Genomic DNA, 12529 nt, shown 5'->3' on the forward strand with positions numbered 1-12529 from the left:
AGAGTATATCTACTGACCAGCTGGTGCATATGGAGTGTCTATCTACTGACCAGCTGGTGTATATGGAGTGTCTATCTACTGACCAGCTGCATAGTGTATATGGAGAGTATATCTACTTACCAGCTAGTGTATATGGAGTGTATATCTACTGACCAGCTGCATGGTATATATGGAGAGTATATCTACTGACCAGCTGGTGCATATGGAGTGTCTATCTACTGACCAGCTGGTGTATATGGAGTGTCTATCTACTGACCAGCTGCATAGTGTATATGGAGAGTATATCTACTTACCAGCTGGTGTATATGGAGAGTATATCTACTGACCAGCTGGTGTATATGGAGAATATATCTACTGACCAGCTGCATAGTGTATATGGAGAGTATATCTACTGACCAGCTGGTGTATATGGAGAGTATATCTACTGACCAGCTGGTGTATACGGAGTGTCTATCTACTGACCAGCTGCATAGTGTATATGGAGAGTATATCTACTTACCAGCTGGTGTATATGGAGAGTATATCTACTGACCAGCTGGTGTATATGGAGAATATATCTACTGACCAGCTGCATAGTGTATATGGAGAGTATATCTACTGACCAGCTGGTGTATATGGAGAGTATATCTACTGACCAGCTGGTGTATATGAAGTGTCTATCTACTCACCAGCTGGTGTATATGGAGAGTATATCTACTGACCAGCTGGTGTATATGAAGTGTCTATCTACTGACCAGCTGGTGTATATGGAGAATATATCTACTGACCAGCTGCATAGTGTATATGGAGAGTATATCTACTGACCAGCTGGTGTATATGGAGAGTATATCTACTGACCAGCTGGTGTATATGAAGTGTCTATCTACTGACCAGCTGGTGTATATGAAGTGTCTATCTACTGACCAGCTGGTGTATATGGAGAGTATATCTACTGACCAGCTGGTGTATATGAAGTGTCTATCTACTCACCAGCTGGTGTATATGGAGAGTATATCTACTGACCAGCTGGTGTATATGAAGTGTCTATCTACTGACCAGCTGGTGTATATGGAGAATATATCTACTGACCAGCTGCATAGTGTATATGGAGAGTATATCTACTGACCAGCTGGTGTATATGGAGAGTATATCTACTGACCAGCTGGTGTATATGAAGTGTCTATCTACTGACCAGCTGGTGTATATGAAGTGTCTATCTACTGACCAGCTGGTGTATATGGAGAGTATATCTACTAACCAGCTGGTGTATATGAAGTGTCTATCTACTGACCAGCTGGTGTATATGAAGTGTCTATCTACTGACCAGCTGGTGTATATGGAGAGTATATCTACTGACCAGCTGGTGTATATGAAGTGTCTATCTACTGACCAGCTGGTGTATATGGAGAGTATTTCTACTGACCAGCTGGTGAATATGAAGTGTCTATCTACTGACCAGCTGGTGTATATGGAGAGTATATCTACTGACCAGCTGGTGTATATGAAGTGTCTATCTACTGACCAGCTGGTGTATATGAAGTGTCTATCTACTGACCAGCTGGTCTATATGGAGAGTATTTCTACTGACCAGCTGGTGAATATGAAGTGTCTATCTACTGACCAGCTTTCCATCGGATGTGAAGAACATCTGGGCCTTCTTCCAGAGCGTCAGCTTGTGGGTGGAAGTCTCTAGAAGCTGATCCAGCGTCTCCCCCCAAACGTACAACGCCCTCTCCAGGCTCTCACCGTTAGGGTACACCTGCACTCGTTTCTACAAAGAAACTAGAATCTTTACACTACTGGTTCATGTCTTATAACCTTCCTGATGGGACACAATGTAGCTTTGTTTACCATTAGGCTCTAAATAATAAATACCTTATTGACAAGCTGCAGACAGTACTTTGGGAAGACCATACATGTCTGATTAACAGTGTAAGACTACTGGGAAAGGGAGACAACTGGGAAAGGGAGACTACTGGGAAAGGGAGACTACTGGGAAAGGGAGACTACTGGGAAAGGGAGACTACTGGGAAAGGGAGACTACTGGGAAAGGGAGACAACTGGGAAAGGGAGACAACCCTTTCTCTTTACTTTCCACGATAAAGTATGTATTTCTTTATTTTACTCAACTGCCAATAATTGTAAAAGATCATCATAAACATTCATTATGTTCATGTTTTTTAATTATTTTTGGTTGATGACTAGATTCTCCTATTTTCAACATTACATTCCTTTACATAGTCATAAGACAAGCACCCAAGTTCATTTAATGATCTTAAAATTTCATACTATTTCAACATTTTGGTTATTAAAAGTCCATCGTTCGTGTTTTTTCAAAATTCCATATTTTTCTAAATACCACCAAGGTGCAGATATTTGGGGCACCAATACATTTGAATTTCTTTTAGAATTATGCATGTAAAAGATTTCTTGGTTTACCGTCACAAACTCCAAATGCTATGGCTGTGAGAGAATGTGGCAGATACCCCTTATATGATGATTCATTTGTGCAATGTATAAAATATTGGCTTAGATTAATACACATGTCAGATGATATAATACCAAAAAAGTCGTATAATATATTAAAACACTTAGATGAATGTGACAGGAGAAACTGGGTAACAAATATTAGAGAATCTTTATGTTTGATAGGTCTTGAGAAGTCTGGTTCTCTCAAGGAGTTGGAAATAGTGATTATTTAAAAAGTATGATTAAACTTAGATTAGGAGATATTTCTTTTCAAGAGTGGCAAGGAAAATTAAGAGAAAGTATAAGATTTGATAGTTACAGTAAATACAAATTTTCATTAAATGCTGAACCATATGTGTATTGCAAAAGTTATTTAATGCATAGAAGATACTTAGCTCTTTTAAGAACTGGAGGTGCAAAAGTCTACATAAATGTTGAAATATGTAAAAGAATCTGTCAGCATGGTCAGAATTGTAATTTAACTGTGTCAGGGGTGAAATCCACATAATAATGAAATGCCCATGTTTTAATGATTTGAGAAAACTTTTTGTACCAACGAAATACTTAAGCAAATGCACATCCAAATGTTTTGTTAATTTAATGAATGATTATGATCCAGCTATAGTAGAAAACTTGTTAAAATTCTGTAAAGCTTCACTTGTAAGGAGAGAATGTTATCATTAATTACTGTACACTCTGTTATCATTGAATATATAAGTATGATAAACCGCCATCACCTTTGTAGTATAATTTGTATTTTGTATACTTTGTATACTTTGTATATGGGCCTGAGGCCCCAAGCACAAATAAAGATTGATTGATTAATTATTTTGTATTTTCACTTTTACCCCACCCTACCATTATGAAAAGGAAGTCCGTAAGCTATGAAAAAAAACAATGGCCTGACTCCATGGCGAGTCACTGGTTATATGATGTCCCTGTCGGTGTTGTTGGACTTACAATCTCACACAACAAACAATGGCCTGACTCCATGGCGAGTCACTGGTTATATGATGTCCCTGTCGGTGTTGTTGGACTTACAATCTCACACAACAAACAATGGCCTGACTACATGGCGAGTCACTGGTTATATGATGTCCCTGTCGGTGTTGTTGGACTTACAATCTCACACAACAAACAATGGCCTGACTACATGGCGAGTCACTGGTTATATGATGTCCCTGTCGGTGTTGTTGGACTTACAATCTCACACAACAAACAATGGCCTGACTACATGGCGAGTCACTGGTTATATGATGTCCCTGTCGGTGTTGTTGGACTTACAATCTCACACAACAAACAATGGCCTGACTACATGGCGAGTCACTGGTTATATGATGTCCCTGTCGGTGTTGTTGGACTTACAATCTCACACAACAAACAATGGCCTGACTACATGGCGAGTCACTGGTTATATGATGTCCCTGTCGGTGTTGTTGGACTTACAATCTCACACAACAAACAATGGCCTGACTCCATGGCGAGTCACTGGTTATATGATGTCCCTGTCGGTGTTGTTGGACTTACAATCTCACACAACAAACAATGGCCTGACTACATGGCGAGTCACTGGTTATATGATGTCCCTGTCGGTGTTGTTGGACTTACAATCTCACACAACAAACAATGGCCTGACTCCATGGCGAGTCACTGGTTATATGATGTCCCTGTCGGTGTTGTTGGACTCACAATCTCACACAACAAACAATGGCCTGACTCCATGGCGAGTCACTGGTTATATGATGTCCCTGTCGGTGTTGTTGGACTTACAATCTCACACAACAAACAATGGCCTGACTCCATGGCGAGTCACTGGTTATATGATGTCCCTGTCGGTGTTGTTGGACTCACAATCTCACACAACAAACAATGGCCTGACTCCATGGCGAGTCACTGGTTATATGATGTCCCTGTCGGTGTTGTTGGACTTACAATCTCACACAACAAACAATGGCCTGACTCCATGGCGAGTCACTGGTTATATGATGTCCCTGTCGGTGTTGTTGGACTTACAATCTCACACAACAAACAATGGCCTGACTCCATGGCGAGTCACTGGTTATATGATGTCCCTGTCGGTGTTGTTGGACTTACAATCTCACACAACAAACAATGGCCTGACTCCATGGCGAGTCACTGGTTATATGATGTCCCTGTCGGTGTTGTTGGACTTACAATCTCACACAACAAACAATGGCCTGACTCCATGGCGAGTCACTGGTTATATGATGTCCCTGTCGGTGTTGTTGGACTCACCATCTCACACAACAAACAATGGCCTGACTACATGGCGAGTCACTGGTTATATGATGTCCCTGTCGGTGTTGTTGGACTTACAATCTCACACAACAAACAATGGCCTGACTACATGGCGAGTCACTGGTTATATGATGTCCCTGTCGGTGTTGTTGGACTTACAATCTCACACAACAAACAATGGCCTGACTACATGGCGAGTCACTGGTTATATGATGTCCCTGTCGGTGTTGTTGGACTCACCATCTCACACAACAAACAATGGCCTGACTACATGGCGAGTCACTGGTTATATGATGTCCCTGTCGGTGTTGTTGGACTTACAATCTCACACAACAAACAATGGCCTGACTACATGGTGAGTCACTGGTTATATGATGTCCCTGTCGGTGTTGTTGGACTTACAATCTCACACAACAAACAATGGCCTGACTACATGGCGAGTCACTGGTTATATGATGTCCCTGTCGGTGTTGTTGGACTTACAATCTCACACAACAAACAATGGCCTGACTACATGGCGAGTCACTGGTTATATGATGTCCCTGTCGGTGTTGTTGGACTTACAATCTCACACAACAAACAATGGCCTGACTACATGGTGAGTCACTGGTTATATGATGTCCCTGTCGGTGTTGTTGGACTTACAATCTCACACAACAAACAATGGCCTGACTACATGGTGAGTCACTGGTTATATGATGTCCCTGTCGGTGTTGTTGGACTTACAATCTCACACAACAAACAATGGCCTGACTACATGGTGAGTCACTGGTTATATGATGTCCCTGTCGGTGTTGTTGGACTTACAATCTCACACAACAAACAATGGCCTGACTACATGGTGAGTCACTGGTTTTATGATGTCCCTGTCGGTGTTGTTGGACTTACAATCTCACACAACAAACAATGGCCTGACTACATGGTGAGTCACTGGTTATATGATGTCCCTGTCGGTGTTGTTGGACTTACAATCTCACACAACAAACAATGGCCTGACTACATGGTGAGTCACTGGTTATATGATGTCCCTGTCGGTGTTGTTGGACTTACAATCTCACACAACAAACAATGGCCTGACTCCATGGTGAGTCACTGGTTATATGATGTCCCTGTCGGTGTTGTTGGACTCACCATGTTTGGCTGGTGGTACAGCTTCCCCTTCAGGTTGATGCTGGCCAGTCCCAGTCTCTGGTTGGCCTTGATCTCTCCCAGGTGGGTCTGCAGGTACACAGTGTCACACTTAGGTACACAATCTCACACAACAAACAGTGTCACACTTAGGTACACGATCTCACACAACAAACAGTGTCACACTTAGGTACACGATCTCACACAACAAACAGTGTCACACTCTCACACAACAAACAGTGTCACACTCTCACACAACAAACAGTGTCACACTTAGGTACACAATCTCACACAACAAACAGTGTCACACTTAGGTACACAATCTCACACAACAAACAGTGTCACACTTATGTACACAATCTCACACAACAAACAGTGTTACACTTAGGTACACAATCTCACACAACAAACAGTGTCACACTTAGGTACACAATCTCACACAACAAACAGTGTCACACTTAGGTACACAATCTCACACAAGAAACAGTGTCACACTTAGGTACACAATCTCACACAACAAACAGTGTCACCCTCTCACACAACAAACAGTGTCACACTCTCACACAACAAACAGTGTCACACTTAGGTACACAATCTCACACAACAAACAGTGTCACACTGAGGCACACACTCTCACACAACAAACAGTGTCACACTCTCACAACAAACAGTGTCACACTTAGGTATACAATCTCACACAACAAACAGTGTCACAATCTCACACAACAAACAGTGTCACACTTAGGTAGACAATCTCACACAACAAACTGTCACACTCTCACACAACAAACAGTGTCACAATCTCACACAACAAACAGTGTCACACTTGGGTACACACTGTCACACAACAAACTGTCACACTCTCACACAACAAACAGTGTCACACTTAGGTACACAATCTCACACAACAAACAGTGTCACACTCTCACACAACAAACAGTGTCACACTCTCACACAACAAACAGTGTCACACTTTCACACAACAAACAGTGTTACACTCTCACACAACAAACAGTGTCACACTCTCACACAGCAAACAGTGTCACACTTAGGTACACACTCTCACACAACCAACAGTGTCACACTCTCACTCAACAAACAGTGTAATACTTAGGTACACAATCTCACACAACAAACAATGTCACAATCTCACACAACAAACAGTGTCACACTTAGGTACACAATCTTACACAACAAACAGTGTCACACTTAGGTACACAATCTCACACAACAAACAGTGTCACACTTAGGTACACAATCTTACACAACAAACAGTGTCACACTTAGGTACACAATCTCACACAACAATCAGTGTCACACTTAGGTACAAAATCTCACACAACAAACAGTGTCACACTTAGGTACACCCTCTCACACAACAAACAGTGTCACACTTAGGTATACAATCTCACACAACAAACAGTGTCACACTCACACAAAAAATAGTGTCACACTTAGGTACACAATCTCACACAACTAATAGTGTCACACTTAGGTACACAAACTCACACAACCAACAGTGTCACATTTAAGTACTCAATCTGACATAACAAACAGTGTCACACTTAGGTATACAAGCTCACACAACAAACAGTGTCACACTCTCACACAACAAACAGTGTCACACTCTCACACAACAAACAGTGTCACACTCTCACACAACAAACAGTGTCACACTTAGGCACACAATATCACACAACAGTGTCACACTCTCACAAAACAAATAGTGTCACACTTAAGTACACAATCTCACATAACAAACAGTGTCACACTCTCACACAACAGTGTCACACTTAGGTATACAATCTCACATAATAGTGTCACACTCTCACACAACAATTAGTGTCACATTTAAGTACACAATCTCACATAACAAACAGTGTCACATTCTCACACAATCTCACACAAGAAACAGTGTCACACTTAGGTACACAATCTCACACAACAAACAGTGTCACACTTAGGTAAACAATCTCATACAACAGTCACACAACAGCTATGCAGTGTCACACGTATGAACAGTGTCACACAATTATACCGTGTCACACAAGTGTCAAATAACTATACCTTGTCAGACAAGTGTCACACAACTACACAGTGCCATGAAACCACTATACAGTGCCACACAAGAACACCACACAATCATGCAGTGTCACACAATATCTATACAATGTCACAGAAGTATACAATGTCACACAAGTGTACAGTTTCACACAGTGACTGATTCTGCACAAGTCTCAAATTTGTTGCAATTTGTGACACATTCCATTACCCACACAACATGGTGATGGGTACATCAAGCGGGACTGTGAGTCGTGTAGTTAGGAAATGGATGACAAGATGATGAAAGTGATCTAGCTATGACCTCAAGATTACTGAACATTTTATTACCTGAAAATATTGACACAAGTGTCCAGATTGTGGTCCTAACCCAAACATGGGTGTCCAGATGGTGGCCCTAGCCTAACATGGGTGTCCAGATGGTGGCCCTAGCCCAACATGGGTGTCCAGATGGTGGCTCTAACCCTAACATGGGTGTCCAGATGGTGGTCCTAGCCTAACATGGGTGTCCAGATGGTGGCCCTAGCCTAACATGGGTGTCCAGATGGTGGCTCTAACCCTAACATGGGTGTCCAGATGGTGGCCCTAGCCCAACATGGGTGTCCAGATGGTGGCCCTAGCCTAACATGGGTGTCCAGATGGTGGCCCTAGCCCAACATGGGTGTCCAGATGGTGGCCCTAGCCCAACATGGGTGTCCAGATGGTGGCCCTAACCCTAACATGGGTGTCCAGATGGTGGCTCTAACCCTAACATGGGTGTCCAGATGGTGGTCCTAGCCTAACATGGGTGTCCAGATGGTGGCCCTAGCCTAACATGGGTGTCCAGATGGTGGCTCTAACCCTAACATGGGTGTCCAGATGGTGGCCCTAGCCTAACATGGGTGTCCAGATGGTGGTCCTAGCCCAACATGGGTGTCCAGATGGTGGCCCTAACCCTAACATGGGTGTCCAGATGGTGGCCCTAGCCCAACATGGGTGTCCAGATGGTGGCCCTAGCCCAACATGGGTGTCCAGATGGTGGCTCTAACCCTAACATGGGTGTCCAGATGGTGGCCCTAGCCTAACATGGGTGTCCAGATGGTGGCCCTAGCCCAACCATGGGTGTCCAGATGGTGGCCCTAGCCTAACATGGGTGTCCAGATGGTGGCCCTAACCTAACATGGGTGTCCAGATGGTGGCTCTAACCCAACCATGGGTGTCCAGATGGTGGCCCTAGCCTAACATGGGTGTCCAGATGGTGGCCCTAACCTAACATGGGTGTCCAGATGGTGGCTCTAACCCAACCATGGGTGTCCAGATGGTGGCCCTAGCCTAACATGGGTGTCCAGATGGTGGCCCTAGCCTAACATGGGTGTCCAGATGGTGGCCCTAGCCTAACATGGGTGTCCAGATGGTTGCCCTAGCCCAACATGGGTGTCCAGATGGGGGCCCTAGCCTAACATGGGTGTCCAGATGGTGGCCCTAGCCTAACATGGGTGTCCAGATGGTGGCCCTAGCCCAACATGGGTGTCCAGATGGTGGCCCTAACCCTAACATGGGTGTCCAGATGGTGGCCCTAGCCCAACATGGGTGTCCAGATGGTGGCCCTAACCCTAACATGGGTGTCCAGATGGTGGCTCTAACCCTAACATGGGTGTCCAGATGGTGGCTCTAACCCTAACATGGGTGTCCAGATGGTGGCCCTAGCCCAACATGGGTGTCCAGATGGTGGCTCTAACCCTAACATGGGTGTCCAGATGGTGGCCCTAACCCTAACATGGGTGTCCAGATGGTGGCCCTAACCCTAACATGGGTGTCCAGATGGTGGCTCTAACCCTAACATGGGTGTCCAGATGGTGGCCCTAGCCTAACATGGGTGTCCAGATGGTGGCTCTTACCCTAACATGGGTGTCCAGATGGTGGCCCTAACCCTAACATGGGTGTCCAGATGGTGGCTCTAACCCTAACATGGGTGTCCAGATGGTGGCCCTAGCCTAACATGGGTGTCCAGATGGTGGCCCTAACCCTAACATGGGTGTCCAGATGGTGGCTCTAACCCTAACATGGGTGTCCAGATGGTGGCTCTAACCCTAACATGGGTGTCCAGATGGTGGCCCTAACCCTAACATGGGTGTCCAGATGGTGGCCCTAGCCTAACATGGGTGTCCAGATGGTGGCCCTAGCCCAACATGGGTGTCCAGATGGTGGCCCTAGCCTAACATGGGTGTCCAGATGGTGGCTCTAACCCTAACATGGGTGTCCAGATGGTGGCCCTAACCCAACCATGGGTGTCCAGATGGTGGCCCTAACCCCACCATGGGTGTCCAGATGGTGGCCCTAGCCCAACATGGGTGTCCAGATGGTGGCTCTAACCCAACATGGGTGTCCAGATGGTGGCCCTAACCCTAACATGGGTGTCCAGATGGTGGCCCTAGCCTAACATGGGTGTCCAGATGGTGGCCCTAGCCCAACATGGGTGTCCAGATGGTGGCCCTAGCCTAACATGGGTGTCCAGATGGTGGCTCTAACCCTAACATGGGTGTCCAGATGGTGGCCCTAACCCAACCATGGGTGTCCAGATGGTGGCCCTAACCCTAACATGGGTGTCCAGATGGTGGCTCTAACCCTAACATGGGTGTCCAGATGGTGGCCCTAGCCCAACATGTGTGTCCAGATGGTGGCCCTAGCCTAACATGGGTGTCCAGATGGTGGCTCTAACCCTAACATGGGTGTCCAGATGGTGGCCCTAACCCAACCATGGGTGTCCAGATGGTGGCCCTAACCCTAACATGGGTGTCCAGATGGTGGCTCTAACCCTAACATGGGTGTCCAGATGGTGGCCCTAGCCCAACATGGGTGTCCAGATGGTGGCCCTAGCCTAACATGGGTGTCCAGATGGTGGCTCTAACCCTAACATGGGTGTCCAGATGGTGGCCCTAACCCAACCATGGGTGTCCAGATGGTGGCCCTAACCCTAACATGGGTGTCCAGATGGTGGCTCTAACCCTAACATGGGTGTCCAGATGGTGGCTCTAACCCTAACATGGGTGTCCAGATGGTGGCCCTAACCCTAACATGGGTGTCCAGATGGTGGCTCTAACCCTAACATGGGTGTCCAGATGGTGGCCCTAGCCCAACATGGGTGTCCAGATGGTGGCCCTAACCCAACATGGGTGTCCAGATGGTGGCTCTAACCCTAACATGGGTGTCCAGATGGTGGTCCTAGCCTAACATGGGTGTCCAGATGGTGGCCCTAGCCTAACATGGGTGTCCAGATGGTGGCTCTAACCCTAACATGGGTGTCCAGATGGTGGCCCTAGCCTAACATGTGTGTCCAGATGGTGGCCCTAGCCTAACATGGGTGTCCAGATGGTGGCCCTAACCCAACATGGGTGTCCAGATGGTGGCCCAAGCCTAACATGGGTGTCCAGATGGTGGCCCTAGCCTAACATGGGTGTCCAGATGGTGGCCCTAGCCTAACATGGGTGTCCAGATGGTGGCCCTAGCCTAACATGGGTGTCCAGATGGTTGCCCTAGCCCAACATGGGTGTCCAGATGGTGGCCCTAGCCTAACATGGGTGTCCAGATGGTGGCCCTAGCCCAACATGGGTGTCCAGATGGTGGCCCTAACCCTAACATGGGTGTCCAGATGGTGGCCCTAGCCCAACATGGGTGTCCAGATGGTGGCTCTAACCCTAACATGGGTGTCCAGATGGTGGCCCTAGCCTAACATGTGTGTCCAGATGGTGGCCCTAGCCCAACATGGGTGTCCAGATGGTGGCCCTAACCCAACCATGGGTGTCCAGATGGTGGCCCTAACCCTAACATGGGTGTCCAGATGGTGGCCCTAGCCTAACATGGGTGTCCAGATGGTGGCCCTAGCCTAACATGGGTGTCCAGATGGTGGCCCTAGCCTAACATGGGTGTCCAGATGGTTGCCCTAGCCCAACATGGGTGTCCAGATGGGGGCCCTAGCCTAACATGGGTGTCCAGATGGTGGCCCTAGCCTAACATGGGTGTCCAGATGGTGGCCCTAGCCCAACATGGGTGTCCAGATGGTGGCCCTAACCCTAACATGGGTGTCCAGATGGTGGCCCTAGCCCAACATGGGTGTCCAGATGGTGGCCCTAACCCTAACATGGGTGTCCAGATGGTGGCTCTAACCCTAACATGGGTGTCCAGATGGTGGCCCTAACCCTAACATGGGTGTCCAGATGGTGGCTCTAACCCTAACATGGGTGTCCAGATGGTGGCCCTAGCCTAACATGGGTGTCCAGATGGTGGCTCTTACCCTAACATGGGTGTCCAGATGGTGGCCCTAACCCTAACATGGGTGTCCAGATGGTGGCTCTAACCCTAACATGGGTGTCCAGATGGTGGCCCTAGCCTAACATGGGTGTCCAGATGGTGGCTCTAACCCTAACATGGGTGTCCAGATGGTGGCTCTAACCCTAACATGGGTGTCCAGATGGTGGCTCTAACCCTAACATGGGTGTCCAGATGGTGGCCCTAGCCTAACATGGGTGTCCAGATGGTGGCCCTAACCCTAACATGGGTGTCCAGATGGTGGCCCTAGCCAAACATGGGTGTCCAGATGGTGGCCCTAACCCTAACATGGGTGTCCAGATGGTGGCCCGAGCTTAACATGGGTGTC

The 12529-nt window shown here is 46.7% G+C and overlaps 1 protein-coding gene across 4 annotated transcripts in view; it reads right to left on the minus strand.

Annotated features, from left to right (window-relative positions):
- LOC124122882 (doublecortin domain-containing protein 1-like) overlaps positions 1-12529 on the minus strand; it is an 88594-nt gene that overhangs the window by 4253 nt on the left and 71812 nt on the right. For all 4 annotated transcript variants that reach the window (XR_007218710.1, XR_007218709.1, XM_048385707.1 and 1 more), the window contains exons 38-39: positions 5839-5925; positions 1601-1750 (exon numbers count right to left, since the gene is read on the minus strand). Coding sequence is in view for 2 of the 4 variants with exons in the window: in XM_048385707.1 (XP_048241664.1) it covers positions 1601-1750; positions 5839-5925 (237 nt within the window). In the remaining 2 variants the exon portion in view is untranslated. The remainder of the gene's footprint in view (positions 1-1600; positions 1751-5838; positions 5926-12529) is intronic.

This window comes from Haliotis rufescens, unplaced genomic scaffold (assembly GCF_023055435.1).
Source record: "Haliotis rufescens isolate VD_foot unplaced genomic scaffold, xgHalRufe1.0.p SCAF_6, whole genome shotgun sequence".
NCBI lineage: Eukaryota > Metazoa > Mollusca > Gastropoda > Lepetellida > Haliotidae > Haliotis > Haliotis rufescens.